This window comes from Mycteria americana, chromosome 1, assembly GCF_035582795.1.
Source record: "Mycteria americana isolate JAX WOST 10 ecotype Jacksonville Zoo and Gardens chromosome 1, USCA_MyAme_1.0, whole genome shotgun sequence".
NCBI classification, from domain to species: Eukaryota; Metazoa; Chordata; class Aves; order Ciconiiformes; family Ciconiidae; genus Mycteria; species Mycteria americana.
The window spans coordinates 71,146,336-71,164,653 of NC_134365.1; the positions used below are offsets into that span (position 1 = coordinate 71,146,336).

The 18,318-nt window shown below is 40.2% G+C and overlaps 1 protein-coding gene across 1 annotated transcript in view; it reads right to left on the reverse strand.

Moving 5' to 3' along the window:
• Nucleotides 1-5,126: 5,126 nt before the first annotated feature.
• RERG (RAS like estrogen regulated growth inhibitor) overlaps nt 5,127-18,318 on the reverse strand; it is a 108,765-nt gene continuing 95,573 nt past the window's right edge. The window contains exons 4-5 of the mRNA XM_075505366.1: nt 9,771-9,844; nt 5,127-9,042 (exon numbers count right to left, since the gene is read on the reverse strand). Of these exons, the coding sequence (XP_075361481.1) occupies nt 8,635-9,042; nt 9,771-9,844 (482 nt within the window). The 3' untranslated portion in view covers nt 5,127-8,634. The remainder of the gene's footprint in view (nt 9,043-9,770; nt 9,845-18,318) is intronic.

Here is an 18,318-nt window from a genome sequence, read left to right on the forward strand (position 1 = left end):
CATCCCTGAATATGGAAAATTGACTTGACGGGTAGTTACTAACCTCAGACTACTGACATGATCTGTGAGATCATTACATGCTCTGTGCAACTATTTTAATAAAGCGACTTGCTTTAATAAAGGTTTATGGGAGTCCATGAGAATGTCTGAGAATAAGAGGCCTACTGATCAAAAGTTAACACAAGAGAACTACAGAGTATACCAAATTGTGTATGAGCTCACAAAAGAAGTTGGAATGGCTCTCCCAGAGATATTTTCTTCTTAACGTATTTGTGAGAAATAGCTGTCTTAAGCAGCTATCTAAATATTTTCACTGAGCTTATCACTGCAGTATCTAAATTAAAGTGTGGTAGGGATTGTTTTTTGTAAATATTTTCTGAATGTTTCAAATAAAATAAACCCCAAACCTAAAACCAAACCCACCCCAAAATCACTAACTTTTTGCATCAAAAATTTTCAGGTTTCTTCCTTGAAGAGGACAAATACATTGAAACAGCCCAGCATTTGGTGGTGAAAACTGTGGGCCAACACATGGGCGAAGTGTGGCAGAACATCCTGCCTATCATGTTACAGATGTGTTCAGTACCTTCTGGTTTTCTGTCTGCAGCCATCTCTAAAAAATCCTAAAAACTGCTCAAGGACTACAAAGGAAAATTAAACACCATGATCTTTCAGTCTCCTGCTCTTTTTTCTATTGACATCCATTTGGGAAAGTTGGAGCGGCGATAGGTTTTATTGGGCAAATCATCTGAAATCAGGCTGGTAACTAACTCTTTGCTTCAGAATGATGACAAACCTAGCCCAGAAGTGAAGACCTGATGGCCTGCTACCAAAACATACCATCCCATACATCTCTTCTTTCCTCCCTGCAGTAATAATTATTTCAAAAGAATCTGAGATTAAACCTCAGATAACAGCTCATCACTATCTATAAATTTTAGAGTCCTTCAGAGAGCTTTAATTAGCTTCTTTTCTAGGAAGTCTGAAGATTTCTCCCCTATCTTTCTCCCTAAAATAACTTTTTGTCATTTCTGATGTCATTCCTGCTATGTTTCCTATTGAGTTATAAACTTTGAATGTTTTAACTCCACACCAGAGAAATACTGTCCTCCAGAGAAAGTCCCTAAAGGAAACTGCAGGCTTTTCACATTTATTGTGGTTATTTCAAATACTGAAAAACAGAGAAAAGAAGCAAAAGGCAACCCATAGGTCTATTACAAGAAATTTAGTATTTATAGAACTTATCCAACATTCTTTTGCTCTTTTCAGTTCACACAGACATATTCTTTTGTTTATGCATTTGTGTTAAATATATTTTGGCATAATAAAACGATGTGTATTTAATATTGTTGATAACACTCACTGCTTTGGCATTGAATACTATTCTAAAGAGAGGAAGTATGCCCTGCTTTCAGAGTGCAAAAATGAAATAATTTGGATTGGAGTAGAAATAAACTTGTATCCCAGATTTGCACTGAATTTAGTTTGAACCTTTACATGCATGTGGTTGAGATTATATCTGTACTTATGAGATGCAAGATTTTGGGATATCAAGTGTCAATGTTCAGTGCTCTAGCAAAGGCTTTTGTGTGGAACTGCAGAACTACAGAAAGCTTTGCACAGAGAAATTTGTTTGAATTTTTTTTTAAAACTAGTTTTTTTCTTTCTTTCTTTTCTTTCTTTCTTTCTTTTTTTTTTAAGGCAGAAGCTGAATAGAACTGAAAGCTTCAAATGAATTTTCTGGATTTTTGAAAGCAGAAATCAGTGACTCAGAGGATGTGTTCTATTGCTGGCATTTCACAAGCCATTGTGATGACTTTGGACCATGGATTTACCTTTTCTATGCCCAGTCTCCTCCTTTATTGAAAAGAAAAAAGAGGTTGGGGGAGATGATTTTGATGCTTTCTCTGGTTCTTACAAGACCTTGCTCATTGCTCTACTGCTGCTCTTTGGAGTTGAGGAATGGCTACTGTGAGAGATTTCTAGGTAGACAACTGATTTTCTTGGAATTCAGATTTGGTTCAAAATTATGCAGTTCTCACTTGCAAAAGTGATGAGCAGCTCAAACCCAAGAGAATGAAATGTGCCTGCAAATGTTGATATATCCATGCCTGATCTGTGTGTATGGGAGAGATCATGTCTGCCTACAGCAATGAACCCTTTCCACAACATGAACTTCTTACTGCCATCAGAAAACCTTACTTGTTTAGTCCAGGTTTTAAAGGTACATGCTTTTGGACATGACAATCCTGAGATCTCAATCTCACTTGAAAGTTTTGGGGGAAATATTGTAATGTCACTGATCTGTGAAGGCTTGCACAGAATCTGGGAGGTTTTTGCTCCAATATGTCGCTGGCATTACTTGATATACTTTTTGATCATGTTTCAGTTGTTAAGATTTCAGGGAAAATTATGGAATCCCTGAGAAAAACATCATATTCCTCTATTTGCAGCTAATTCTGCTTAAAATGAATCATGAATAGTATACCTGGGGTAACAGAGTAAAGTTATTGAGAGATATTTGTTTTCCATAACTTAAAAACTAACCCTGAAATACTGAACAATCCAGAAACCTTATTAAAAGCTGGATATCAGAAACCCGGCATTAATTACCAATTCCAGCCCTAATGTCTGTTGCACAATAATAATTTTCTTTCTTTTCAGTTAGATTTGCAAAAAGAAACAAACCCAAGTCAAAACCTCAAAATATTCAACTTTCTCAGATTACTTATTTTGGTCAGATCACCTGTGTACCAGGGTTAATGTATTAAATCTTGCAGTTGCTTTTCAGGAAAATGGGAATTCCACCTTTATTTAGGTTATGTCCCTTTGGGGTTATTTATTGTTTCTTTTATTTTAATTTTTTCCTGTCAAAATTTCCTTCTCTCTCTCCTTGGTATTCCTTGTAGCAATGACAGCTTTGACTAGGCTAGAGGAAGCAGAATGGAGTTAAACCATGTGTACTGACAAAGTAGTTTGATAATGAACCATTAATTTCTACTTTACTGATGTATTCTTAGTAACTAGAACTGCTGGATCTTGAAATGAGGTTCTGTAAATTCCTGATACTACATAAATAAAATTAAAAATGAAAAAAATGTGTAGGTTTGGTCTGCGAGGTATAATTTGAGGTCTGTCTACAAATTGTTTTCATTTTTTTACTATTCTGCATGTTTATATTTCATGGTAGGACGTAGCTGCTCCAAGTGATACAGAATGTTTCAATCTGGTTTAGGGCTGTGGTATTTGACAAAGGGGTCTGTACTATTATTATGAGATGATCCCTTATCAAAAAAAATTGATATCCAACTCTTCAGAGCAACTGTTCAGCTTTAAGAATTTACATCCAGAGGCACTTATAAATACTGCATTCCTGTGAGAGGGACCTCTGAGAAGTGATGCAGCCTCTTGGCCCATACAACATCCCCAGATATCAGAGTATATTGACACCTGCCATTTAAAAAAAACCCTTATTTTAAAATAATAGCAGTGGGAAAAGAAAAAAGCTGCTTTGGGGAATCTAGCAGAGGTAAAAGAGACCAGTCGAAAAAGGCAGAAGACCAAACTCCCATCATATTCTCTGATTTAATAGATGACAGTCAGCAGTGTAAACTTACCTCCCAGTTTCCTACCAGTCTACTTCAGATCAAAAAAGGAGGAGAGATTCTTCAAGTGGATGAGAGAGGTTGGCTATTGGAGTGTTTTCTCCACACGTTGGCTACCAAGGCTGTGAATGAGGGGCTTGACCCATCCCATGCATAACCCTGCTGGAGTCAGCGGAGTCCTGCCCAGGAGCTTAGCCTGTCTCTGCTGCAAGCTGCAGCAATAGCTTTCCTCATGTGGAACTGTGTTAACAGAAACCATACTGAACTGGCCTCACACAAGCCATCATTATCGCCTCCTAGTAACCTTGCAAAGCATGGGACAACAAGCCGCTGCTCTGTATTTTCATAACCCTGCAGTAATTAGTGCCTGGCACCTGTGATGGAAATAAAGTGCGTAACATGAGAGTTTCTAAGATGATAATGTTTTCATTATATGTTTACTTTTTCTAAGACATAAGGGCAGATACATCAAAATGCCAAGGAGCTTTTTTTAATTAAAGCCTCTATCTTTTTTCTTTTCTTCTCAAGATATGCAAATGGATTGAACCATTAAAGAGAAAGATAAAAGGAACCCCAAACACTGCTTATACATAGCCTTTATGACTGCAGCTACTCATTTTGCAGGAAACATTATTTTGACTGGAACAAGTTATAGGGCAGCCTGATATAACTCCCGGCTGCTTTGCAGTGCTAGAGGCAGAGAGTGACTGGAAAGATGCCTTACCTAGTTTTGGGAGGTTTCACCTCACAGCATAGACCCTGCACCCAGATTTCATGCAGTGCTCTGCCAGAGATGGCATTCTTGTACTCCCACTGCTGTTCAGCTGTTTATGATCATGCTTTGGGTTACTTGGTTGGCCCAGGTTTGGAGGAAAACAAGAGAGCGGATTACAGCTGGTTCCCCTCTTCTGCCATGAAGCTTCCCCTGCTATAGCTTAATACTCACACTATGTGTGATTGCATGCCATTGTTATAATATACATTACATAAGGTTCATAAAATGTACTTTCTCTTCAGAACAACAGCGCCATTATCCTTGGAAAATGGGCATAGCTGGCAGCAGATGAAAAGTTGTCTCTGTCCAAATCACTGGCATAAATCCCCCAGACCTCTTAGCCCAAAATTTTACCTGAGAAGCTTGGAATCAAGATCCATGTTATTTAGTTGGCAGAACAGGGTTTAGGTGGTGGGGTTCACTGAGGTCATTTAATAACCCCGGCACTGTAGCTTTTTTTAATCAGCCTTGAAACAGTTAGCAAGGACATTTGGTTTTGTGCTTCGCTGTAGATGCCGTCTGACTTCTTGATTCCAGGCCTAGCAGCCAAATAAATTTAAGTAAACTGATCCAAATGCTCAAGTGCTTATTCAGGCAAAATTCACTGTTCATTTTCTGTAAAGATTAAATAAAAACTGAATCAGGACTTCTGGAACTGGTCCCTTAAAAGCTGGAAGACAACACTTCGGAGACAACTAACAGAAGATCAATGCGTAAGAGTTCAGTACAGAAAGCACTATTTTTTTTTTTTAATTTTTATTTTTTTCTTATATATTATCTACAAGCATAAGCTTTCATATTTTTAACGTAAAAATGCATACAGATCATTATATATATAAAAATCAACTAGCCTTGTAGCAAACTGCCAGATGCAACTATCCCCAGGTTTGGGGACAACTTGTCTGGATCCAGGTGCAAACCCAGCGGCTGATCCTCACTTCCATACGTGGTCGCACCGAACCCCCAGATATGAAGATTCTCAAAGTTCTAGGGAAGTCTTGGTTCCTGATCCAGGTCTTGCAGCATGGGCATGACTAACTCTTCATCAATTGAAGATAAATATTTAAAAACTTCATAAATGACAATCAACTTGTTGTAGGTAACAAGTATCCATTTCACCTTTCCTCCCCCTTTTTGTTTATCGTCCTTCCCGTCCTCTCTCTGCAGAAATGGTAACAGGCAGAGGAGAGGAATTTAATGTTAGCTTCATATATGTACATTTAAATAGCAGCAGTAGAAACAGAATTTAAACTGTTGATGTCTGCTGCGGAAAGGCTACCGAATGTGGGTTCCTGTTGCATTTGGCCTTTTCAATGCTTGGGCACTTTTTGGCTCAACTTGCACTTTGTAGAAATATGACACATTTATAGCATAGCCAATAATATGTTGCAACCTTGTGAGCAACTGTAAATCAGATTGCATTTAATACTATGTAATATGTATCAACAGATTATAATATACTATATTATAACTGGCTTGACAAGCAGCCCATTACACTAAGGAAAAAAAAATTAATGAGCAATTAAGTAAAGAAATTTGTGTTTGTGTGGGAGGAAAGGTCACAAAATAGCAGCCTCCTTTTTGACCGAGTGTTTATCATGTTCGGCAGTTTCCAAATTCGGTCTTTGCAAAGGAATGTTACTATTTTTATTAGAGGTTCTTTATGTAACAAGCCATGTTTGCACAGTGGAACATTTTCTTTCACCAGGATTTTATAATTTCTCCATACAGACATTATAAAAGAAGATGTAATTTGCTGGGATTCTTTTGGAAAGTATTAGGGCCATAACTTAGCCTCTCCTTCCTTTCAACTCTCCTAATATGAATACTATTATTTTCTCTTGACATTCATATATTCCCTTTTTGTATTTTAAATGCAGCTCAACTCTGAACCCCAAGAAAGGTTTTCAGAGAAAAGAACTGTTGATGTTGTCTTAGAGAGGGACAAATCAGTTGCTTAGCATACCGACATAAAAACCTTCCTCTCAGCTATGTTGCCGTGGGATTGCAGGTAAGAATTTTGTTTACTTCAGATTCGTGCACTGATTTGAAAGATAACAGAATGACTTAGTGAAATGCTCACTCTGGCTCCTAATGTAACATACACATTTGCAAGTTCAGACCTTCAGCTAACGACTACTGGTGTGTGACCAGGCACGAGCTCTTTCTTTTACACTCATATTGATTCTGCATTACTAGTAAGATTAAAAATGCAAAAACTTCTCTCTTTTTTTTAACAAAAATAGAGATATGACCAATAGGTTGGGCAGAGGTGTGTCATGGAGATAGTGACATCACCTGTTGCAAGAACCCCCTGCCCAGAAGCACATGGTGAAGTTTCCATTGCAGTGTGTGTAGCTGGTGTACGGCAACATACCTGAATATGAGGACCAAAATATAGATATTGATTCCAGAAGAGTGGAATGAATTTTCACTATCTAGAATGGGGGAAACAGAGAATGTAAACAACAGTACAAATAAAATACACACCTGAACGTGATGTTCTTTGATGCTGGTTGGGTAAAAGATATGGGTGAGAGAATGTTTTAAGAAAATTTACTTTGGTAAAGTATCTTTAAACGAATCCTTTTGAAAAGTTCTGACTTGGGACTTTTCTCTGTCCACAGGGATATACAGGCTTGATTCTCCAGCCAGTTCCACCTCTTATATGGCTACCTATAACTGTATAAAGTGCTATCCAACCAGATATCCTCACTCTCCTACATCTGTGGCAATTTGCGTTTGATAGCCTTTTGGTGTTATTTCCTCATGGAGGCAAATACCCATATGAAGTACAAAGCAGTGGAGAATAAAGTTGTAAGTAGTTGCTACAAGAGGGCTGTTCCTCAAAGGAGAATACTGCTAATATTCCCATTTGTCGTCCCAACCTTTGGCTGTGGTTCCACACGATGCCAGTCTGAGCTGCACACCACGCTGCCTAAAGGGATGCAACACAACTGGTGGGAGACGAGCACAACCTGAACGAAAGTCTTTCAGTCTTGGTTCTCACATCTCTTAGCATACAGTTAACAAGCCAAGTAACAAGGCAAAACTGGCTTAAATGAGATGCGTGACGGAGGAGAAGGGAGGAGAAAAATCTGGACACCTTTTATCCCAGGCACAAAAATCAGATAAAATGCACATTCAATTGAATGCGCCAGATAGAGTCACAAAAAACCTGTGCTGGTTTAAACCACAGAGTGCTTCAAGCAACATCTGGAAGTTTAAACAGCTGGAAATTATGGCCTTTTGATATGGTAGAGGCCATTCACATCTGATTTACATCTGGGCTTAGACTTTAAATACTTGCCGTCCCATGGATTCAGTTCTTCTTCGGTGTAAGATAGAACAAGAGGAACTACTTGAATTGAAATAAGACCAAAACAAAAAAGTAAACAAAAGCTAAAAACTACTCATAACTAAATCAATAGTAATGTGGTTATTTTTTTAGTTTAATTTCCCAACACATACACTCCCATTTCCCCAGGTACCGTACTGCACTTCAAGGGGGAAATGCTGAAATGCCACTGGACTAGCTGATTATTTCTTGATGAATTCTGCAGTTTCAGAGGATCTGGAAAAGCAGCTGAACTTCAGCTCTGTTGAAATGTGTGTCTTGCTGGCTAAATGCTCCATGAAAAAGACCTTTCCTATATTTTTTGCATACTTCTCTAAGAACATCAGCACTCATAGATTTGACAAAAATAACAACAACGAAGGACAGTTTGGAGTAAAAGCACACAATGCGCCAATTTAGAGCTGGTGAAAGGTGTCAGATGAACTTTCTGGTAAAACACAGCAGCCTCTACGTTTATTCAGTCCTTGAGAACATAGGTTGTGATGGTTGTCGATGGACTGAGCACTGAATCTTACTCTCCAATGGCTACTGAGCAGCTGGCTGGCTGGCTGGAAATGATGTTTAGGCACTACTGACTTGCAGGGGATTGGAGCCAGCCTTGTAGAAGCAGAAGATGCTCTGTCAGTGCCAATCCCCACAATCATCTAGTCCTTTGGAGTTTGCTTTTTTTTTCCCCTTTTTTTTTCCACGTTAGCCAGAAGCAGTGTGGCTAAATACATCTCAAAACAGGAAAAAAGTCTGACCCCGTGTTACTCAAAAAAGTAAGTGTGGTTTGTCTTTTCTATTTTTTTAATTGCAAAGCTTTGACCATTTTTAATTAAATGTGCTCTGCCTGCCTTGTCCCTACCCCAAGCTAATATGCTCTAAAATGCTTCTCTGGGTTAGTACAGCTCTTTTTAGCTGCTGATTTTGGTAAGCATCTTATTAATTGCCTGCTTGACGTGGGTGGTGGAGCTTCGTCTCCGAGTCTTGCCCTGGACCATCTTTCGACGCCGTACCTCACGACAGAGCTCATAGAAGGCCTCCATAATGTTGCCCTCTCCTGTGCAAGCAGAGCACTCATAAAAAGCACATGCTAGTTCTGTGGCCAGCTTTTCACCTTCCTCTGTGCTGACCTGCCTGGAGTGATCCAAGTCTGCTTTGTTCCCCACCAGGATCAGGGTGACATTTTTGGGTTTTTTAACTTCATCCAACAAGTTCTTAAGTGGCAGCACTTCCTCAAAGCTGCCTCTGTCCGTGATGTCGTAAACCAGCACGAAGCCTTCACCCCATCGCACGTGTCCTTCTTTCTGAATAGCGTCCTCCTGTTTTGAAAAAACAGACACCAGCCTTAGGAATTTGATTTATGAAGAAGACACCAGGCCTTCAGATAGACATTGGTCCTCCAAAGCCTGCAAAGCCATGTATATCCGCTTTACTTTATATTTTATGCACATCTCCTTTTTTATCATGTAGCATAGGAGATCTACTCTATCAAGGTGCCGTGGGCTGCCTGTGGGCAGGCTGGTAGCAGGCAATTGGAACAGGGTCTCTGTGGAATGATACCCAGCACACAAACTGCATAGGACTGTGCAGTGTGAGCATCTGCCATGTTTTGAAAGGAAGGGGGACCTGGCTATGACAAAACTACTCTTCACTTTGGTGAGAATCATTGACCGAGGCTGTCAAGGCTCATCACTTGGCTGTAGAAATAGACTGTGACTTTGTGCGTAGTAATAACGTGTTGTTGGGTTGGCCCTGAATCAAGGAATGAGAACGAAATCATTTTAATGTCAGAGTAAACCCTGACTTTGTTCTTCCAGTGTTTGCAAACTCTAAGCAGGATCCCTTGCAGAAGGATCTGGATGCAGCATGCTGGGTCCAGCAGCAAGCTGATGGTGGTGGAGGAGGGGGAGCTCTGCTCAGAAGCAAATCTCCGTCCCCAGAAGCGGAGCACACCTGCCACCCACCGAACTGCTGCCACCACCGCACTCCCCTTCCCTGCTGTCTATCTGAGCCAAGGTACTGGATAATAGTACATGCACCCACGCACCTGACCAGCTGTATCTAGTATCTCCATGGAAACCACTTCATCATCAATGGTAGCCTGGTGACGATATGTAGACTCTAAAATAAGAACGCATTTTGTGAAACATATTAAAAGAAGGTAATATTTTTGTATCTGCCTTACAGCTACCTCAGCACGAGACCTGAGATGTGACATACAGCTTCACTAAATTTTATTTGTTGGAGCTCTTCCAGGTGTTCTGGAGCACACTCAAGTCCTCCCTTCTACAACGGTGACTATTTTACCTCTGCCCATACAGCACAACTCTTTCTTTCCCATGTCTTATACCTGCAAAGGTCTGTGCCTGTGGACGCTGCACTCTGCGCCCCAAAAAAGGACAGAGATTCCTGTGGCAATGAGCTCCGCAAGGCTGCAGCCCAGTTTTCATGTTTGCTCATAGGGAAGGCTGCCACCTATTACACACAGATACTGCTACTCTCAAAGTACCCAGCTCAAAAGACTATCACTGCGTAGCTTGAAGTCTAACAAGATCAAAATCAGTATGGTTGCAAATCAGGGAACCTAACCAGCATAAGCTCAGGCCTTATACTGTGATAAAATTACAGAACAGTTAGCTATTTTAGGAATGTCTCTTCGAAACATGCTGAAATCATCACATTCACCTCTTCTAGCAAGGGCTCAAGCAGTGATTTCCCTGTGTATGATTTATAAGGATAATCAGAGGGCATTAAGCATTCGCACTATGCTACAGGAAAAAAAAGAACGTATTTACTGTGTCCCAGGTTCTGGAACCAGGCAACTAATCAGAAAGCTAATGACAAAAGGGCTTGTTTTATCTTAATGAGCTGATAAGTTAAATTTGATAGCATTTGACCTAAAACTTGGAAAATGATCTGTGCTAACATTCAGATTTATTACTGTTGCTAGCTCACAGATGTCCTATATCAAAAGGCAAATGCGTATGCTGTAAAACTGTGGCCAGTGACTACGAGTGCTTTGCATTGTCAGAGACACAATTCTTTTATTTGGTGCAAATCTCCTCAATAGGAACAAAGGCTATCTTTAAGGAAACACATTTCTTGAATTTGAACTTCTGAAAGGGCTCGTGTTTGGTGAATGCCTTTTTTTGTTACATACTTAAGAACGTCACTTCTTCATAGTGATGAATGTTTCAATGCTGTCAGTGCTGCACTCCCTTCCCAAACCAAAAATGTCACTTCCCTCCTGTGCCACCTTAATTGCTTTAAGTAGCACAGCTGCCTCTAATAGGGACAAATGGTCAATTTAATTAGGCAGATGGCAAGCAGTCTTGCTGTAGGTTTCAGGCAATGAAGACTAGGGTTTTTTTACAGGCTGTAAATACCCCCCTTCTGTTTAGTATTGCAAGGCTGTTGAAGGAGTGGTGAGTTCCACCTTTGTGATCCTGAGGCTATACCCACGCAGCAGAGTAAGATATAGCTAAGTCTTTCAGTGGTATGTCTTATCTGTCCCTTCTGTACACCCTCCTAGCTACCGCAATTCCCCCAGGGGAATGCAGAAAAGCAGGACCTCTAGTTTGCCGTGGAAGGTGCAATGATGCACCTTCAGCAAGTTATTTCAGCGGCTAAAATGTCTGGTGCGAGGTTAGGACTCCCTGTGTAGCACTCCACGTCCAAGGTCATTTAGGAACTTACGCTTTGTTTCTTAGAGGGAGAGTACTGTGAAGAAGAGACTGCTCTCTGAGTGAGTCATCTGATATTAGCTCCTTACTTGTTTAGACTTTGCAATGCTTAAATGCCTTCAACCATCTGGCCCTGCTTGACAAGTAGCTGTTGAGAATTGGTCCACACAACTTGAGAAAGTGCTCATCCAACCATGCTTGCAGCATATCTGTGAAATTTCCTTCTAGGAGGCAGAGTGTGGTAGGCCATACGGCTCTTCCCTGTGGAACGGGAGAATAAATCTCAAGGACTAGACTTGTGCTCGCTGCAGAAAAGCAGCATGATTCTTAAATGATACTTGAGTTCTCAAATAGGACTCTGGTGGCACTTATGTTGCAAGTTTAACTCTGGCTGCTCGTGTTGGGATGGAATTTGATCCTGGATGAGTAGCACTGATTTGGGTTAGATTAGTGTAAATGTGTCTCTGTTCCCATGCTTTGGAATGTGTGGTAGCTGGGTGAATTTTAATGAGGAGTGTAAAACAGCTGGATGCTTAAGGCAATTTTTGGTGTAATCGCAGACATGGCTTCTCCTTCAAGGGAACAGAAACATCTGAAGAATCTGGTCATCTTGTAAGTTACGAGCCCTGAAGTTGTGATTTCCAGTCTGTTCACGTTGATCCTGTGGTATTTCATAAATGCATTGCCTGGCTTTGGGATTTATTAATATCATTTTCCTTGTGACACTTGTTTTTTGAGACATGCAGCTAGAGAGAAATTAGGTGACTTGAGATACCTGCTGGATCCCTAACTGAAACTATCAACAATGTGGTGTCTGTGTCTCAGATAAGCACCCTTGACCCCTATTAGGGTTGATGAAGTAAAACAGGTGCTGGATATAGCTTGTCTGATTTCTCTCCTGGGATGAAACACACCCCAAAAGCACTTAGAAGTCTAAAATTGGTCAGATTAATCCAGGCTGTAAATGTCTTATCCTTGCATGGCCATGGTCAAATAGAAAGAGCAAAGTGTAACACCGTGTGCCAGCAGCCTTCCTGATATAGGCTCCCAAGGTGACTATAGGCAACTTTCTGAGCTTCAGAGTATCATGTGCACCAGGTGATGCCTATAGATTACATCTATAGCTATATGGCTAAAACCTCATAGATAGAAAAGAAACCTTAGAGCTGTGTTTTACTCTTCATAGGCTCCGTGTCAAAACTGCTAGCCTCAAAGCAGAGCTAGGGAGTTGCTGCTGCTGACCGCGCCGTGGCGTGCCCGATGCTGTTAGTGCTGTCGAAATAGAGTAGTCACATTTGGTGGATTGCTCTGTTTCAATGTAAGTAAATCTGACCTGTTCTTGTTGGTTTGGGGGTGTGCTATGCTTCTATTCATATTCCCAGTAACAAGATCAAAGGTGCTGATGAGTGTGGCTTTGGAAGCTGATGTCAGAGTTCAGGGTCCCACTTGGTTATAAAGCTGCAATCCCCCAGCACGCTTGCTGTGCAAAGCATGCTTGGTTCTCACAGTCCTATCATTTGTAAAATTTAAGTTTAGAAACATTTAGAGCTGTCAAAAGGCCTGAGAAACATGTTGGAAAGTGGTAGCAGTTGGTTGGTTTTTAAGACTATAATATATTGCCTCAATAATTCATTAATAGGAACTGGATAACATTTTCAAATCACCACAGCTGCTGAATAGTTGTGGCAATAATGATTTTTGTTGTGGGGGAAAGAAAAAAAACCAAACTTCCCCTGGGGCTCTCCGTGTTAAGCATGTTACAAATCTCCCTATTCTTCTGAACAATATGATTTTTAAAAAATGCAGAAAAAACCTGCTAAACATATAGAGAAAACTTTGAAGCCCATGATCCACAGACTGTCCATGGATATGATGTTCAGTCACAGCTTGACCACAACACATCCTTGCACTAGGCTTATTGTGAGATATTTAATAGAGTTTTGCCCTGTAAGAACGTAGCTGGTCATTTATCAAACTTATTTGTCCAGGACTATCCTGATCTATTGAATATATCTGTTCTGGAAGATTGTATTTTGAAGAGAAAAACCATTATCTGAGAAGTAATTGCTAGATCTTGGTTTATATTTGCAGTGATGTAAAAAGCTGTTTTCAGTACTTGTTTATTTTGAACAGACAATATATATCGGGGGTATGTCACAGCTCTGGAAGGAAATATTTGCATTGGAAGGGTTTATTGCTTTTAGGAAAACACTTGTAGCAGAGATGGAGCAATGACATATACCATTTTACATGTAAATTTATGGAATAGCCTGGTCTCTTTTGTTTTCTTTTAAGTACAGAGGGACACAAACTCTGTTTCCATTCAGAATTTTAGTTCATTTTTGTCAAGAAAGGTTAATAAAACAAGGATATTTTAAAAATTCTCTAAGAAACTTAGGTCTCATGGTGGCTTTCAGCCAGTTGGATCCGAGAACTGCAAGAGACCTAGAGAAAGAGTTTTTGTGTAATAATTATAGCTGAGTTTCCAGACGAAAAAGCTACAGCTAACAGGCAAGAACTTTTAAGTTATAGTTAAAGTCTGGTTTGACGGCAATGTAGCAGTATGTTTAAAAGACTAAAATTTCCCATAATTATTTCTGATTACATAATAGAAGTTCCTGGTTTTTTGGTGTGTTTTTTTTTATTTTTTTTAAATGAACTCCCTGCTCATTTAGACTCCTGCAATCTTTGACATCCATCAGGATGGCACCTGTCTCTATCATATTTGAGAACAGTGTCTTTGACAGCCCATTGGGAAAACAATTTACCTGCATTACTAACCCTGGTGATATGTTCTCCAGAGACTTCCTTCAGCCTGCCTTTGTGAAATCTGTCCCCCTCTGCATTTCCTTGCTGCTTCAGGAACTTTTCACCTTTTAGAAAGCCCCTGTAAGTTGAATGTACCTTCCCAACTCAGAAAGTCTCTCCTGCTTTCTTCCTTCCCTCACCTCAGCTCTTCTCAAAACTCAGCTGAATGTATTTTTTTCTTGCTTGCATCTGGCTGTTACTTACTCCATCCATTATTACCTTACAAGAGGGTGTTTATTCTGCAACCATCAGTGGTTTTACAGTAACCACAGCTCTGCCCTTGTGTATTTAGAACATCCTTCTAATGCTAATGCAGTGTATCCCCATGTGTCTTTATTAACTGATACTACAGACCACAAAATAAGCATAGTTGGGTTATTTATTATTTATCAATAATACCATCAAATGATGTGCCATGCATTGTTATTGCTATCATTATTATCATGTGTAAAAGAACAAAAAGTATTACAAAAAAAGTTACTGAAGGGAAACTCTGACAGCTCTGATAATTGGACTGGGGCTTTTCAATGTTCTAAGTGTTTCCACACATGTAACCCCAAGAGTTAGGAAATACAGAAGGAACAGTTCTAGGAGGCTGTACAGTACCTGTGATGTGCTTTATATGTACGACTATCATACTACACGAACATTCATGTCAAGCCACAAATTTAAATCAAAATGCGTATGAAAGAAGAAGGTGTTTGTTTGCAATGATATTTAATTCAGCTCTAGGGACTTTAACCTGCTTCACATGCAGTCTGCCGTTGTGAATGCTGCTTTTGGAATTGATATGGTGATGTGCAAAGGAGTTTCTTTTCTAGCTTTGCTTTTGGCTTTTTTGGCTGCCTTCTACAAGGCTACGTTTGCTGTAATCAGAGTTGCGACCGCAGTACAGCAGGTATTCCCAAACTAGTCAGATTAAAACTGAGCACAAAAAAAATTATGTGGGAGGCTCTGCAGGCAGTGAGTGTGCCCTAGCTTGCTGAGCTGCTTTTAATTGCTGTTTTCAGTCCAAGGTGAAGCTCTCGAATATTTCCACCCTGAAAGTTTTGCTAAAATCAGGCTTGGGTGGAGGGTAGAGACCCTATTAATGCCCCTGCAGAGGCACAGGGAGGAAGGCCCAGTGTCTGCTCTGGGCAGTCAGCAGGCATGTGCCTCTGCACAAGCCAGGCTGCGAGTCCCTGCCAGACCCTGGCCCGTGCAGATGGGCAAAGACTATTAGTAGGTGACCTTAGAAGAAGCTTCAGGTGCTGTAGGGACTCATGGGGGACAAAGGATGCTCTGTGGAGCACAGGGACGCATGCAAAGAAAAAAAAGCTACTGCAGTATGAAATATGGAGAACAAATTCAGAAGAAATGAGGCTTCATTAGGTCTGCTGCTCAGTAAGCAGCTTGGTTTTTATTGTATTTTCCTATTTATAAGAATGTGTGAAGGAAAATAAATGGCTATTGCATGCATAGCCCCACTAGACTATAAAGTTCTCATCTTGGTATGGAAGGATTTGTTACATCCCCAAAATTTGCTCTTTAGGTAGAACAGGTGGGAGATATAAACCTAGTCTACAGAAAAACATTTTTTCTTGTTGGTATTTTCAATGAATAACAAATTTTGGCCTCCAAACAGAAATCCTAGGATACAGTTTTCTTGAAGACAACTCTAAACTTAATGGGAAGCATGTCTATTTGTTGGCTTCTGCTGCATATGAATTTTCTCCTGCATGCAAAGACTGGGTTTCGTTTGAGAAGAAGGGGAGTGGTGCTATATATCCTTTCCTATAGGTTCTGTCCTTATCCAGCTTTTGCTGACAGAGGCAGAGAAAATGTGTACAGATACTTGGGAACTGCATTCATTAAGGCATGCTAAAACAATTGCTAAAACAAAACCAACAAAGCCAGAGCAGTGCTAACTAGTAGGGAGTAAGCTTCAAGGCTTTAACTGGTTCTTAATTTTCTGGTTTAACTTTCCCACCAACACTAAGCAGAGGTATTAGTTCCTGGTGGGAATTATGCCCATGACAAGTTTAAGACTAAATAAACCATATTTTGCTCCACTTCTCTGATTGTGGCAAGAAGTCTTTGTTAGTGAAGCTGTGAGTTTCGCCTTATTTCTGCCAATATAAATGAAAACTAACCAGTGAGACTTTTCTCACACCTAAAACAAGAAAAACAAAATCCTGCTCTCCTGAAGGTGCAAAAGCAAGCACTGGAAACTTCTGCTCATCTGGAGAACATTTCAGAATATGATGAGCAAGAAAAGTAGGGGCAAAATATTTTGCAGCTGTAGCTACAGCAAGAGCAGCCACTGCCGTTCCTGATTTTTGCTGTCTGTCGAGCTACTGTAAAAAGGCAATATTTTTATTACTGGCATCAGGAATATCTTCATCTTGAGACTCATATGAAGAAAACAAACCACATTTTCAGATAACTGCTTCCCATGTTATTTTAAGCATCTTCCTCTGCTGCTCTCAATTACAGTTTCATCATTTCAAGTCTTTGTCGAGCATTTTAGAAGCCAGTGTCGGGCGTTTAAGGTGCTCTAGGCCATACCAGTCCATTTCCTTACAAACCCCTTGGAGAAATCAGGAATACTTTCATGGCGCATTGCCATAATACATTCAGTATAAATTCCTACTGCTGAGGAGTATAGTAAAAATGATATAATATATTAAATGTATATCAAGTTAAATAATGTTTCTACTCTTTTGAAGTGGGGAAAAATAAAAGCCCAGGAAGACACCTAGTAAGGCACAATCTCTACTATTGAGGACTGAATCTGTTAAGCACTGAGGCAGAAGGAATGAGTAATTTTGTTAATAAAAAATGAGGATGCTAATAGCTAGAGTTTGGCTTGAAAATAAGGCTGTTTTCCAGCAATTTATTAAGTGTCTACACATTTGTCATGGTACTTCCTGAAACATAGGTTGGCAGCCATTCCTCCTAGCCCCAAATGGTTGGTTACCATTACATCTCACTTTGGCTGAAAGCCCATACTGGACCATGTATGTTATTTCTAGCTTGTGCTTGGATAAGCTGTAGTTGTCAACAGGGGTGTTCAGATGAAATATGCAGAAGGCAAAGTTCTGCAAGATGATGGAAGAACTCTCTCCTCTTTTGCTCGCTATGGAAAATGGTTATTTTTAATCATGAGCATGTTGATGATCTGGTCTGCAGCACAGTGTAGACTGCAGTATCCTGTTGTGCAGCAGGAGAAAGAGCAGGCTGGGAGCGGAGGCTTCCCCAGGCTGCCTTCCTCCTGGGGCTGCTGGTCTGTCAACCTTTATGCTCTAGGAGTGAAGGGACCATCAGTTAATGATTTATTAACACTTATTTTAGTATGGGCCCCTTTGTTAAATGTTCTGTTTGCTGTCTGGGCAGTTTCTCTCTCAGCTGTGCTGCTGGGAGTTAGTATTTTTATGGTAGAGGCAGGCAGTAAACCTTCAGGAGTGTTAGGACAAACTTGCCGAGTGAGCCACAAGTCAAGAAAACTAGAAATCTACAATACACAAAGACATGTGTTTCTTCAACTTGTGATCTGCAGCAGTGAAAGCAATCCTGGGGATGAAGAGTTTGTATTCAGACAGTATTCCAGCTGTCCAGACAACGTGTTAGCTGAATAAACCAGTGAGCAAAGACTGGTTTGAACTTGAACTATATTTGGACCTGAGCTCTCTTTCATGGCTGCATTGGCACAAAATTAGCCCAGAAAGACAGTTCTTGCATCTCCTCTTGCTACAGCAAATTATTCTTAGTGAGGTGTCGGCTCCTGCTGCTAAGCTGTTTCTGGTTATCAACCATTTTGATGGAAGCTAGTTGGGATATATTCCAACTCTGCTCTGTTTACATTGTTTGTACAGATCTGTACATATCGGGTGCAGAAAAGAAACTCAGGCTAGCAATATTTGCTAGGGTTGTAATGTTAATTACATTATGTATGGCATCTGCAAACTTCCCTTGTGGTCCTTGAATGATGCCATTTTGCTAACAGAACCTCCAGCTACAGATGTGGTTATATAGGCAAAATTACCCTTCTAATGTAAAAATAATCTTCCTCGCAACAAGCTTTCCAATGGGAAAAGCCTTCTTGCCAATGTATACAATGTCTTC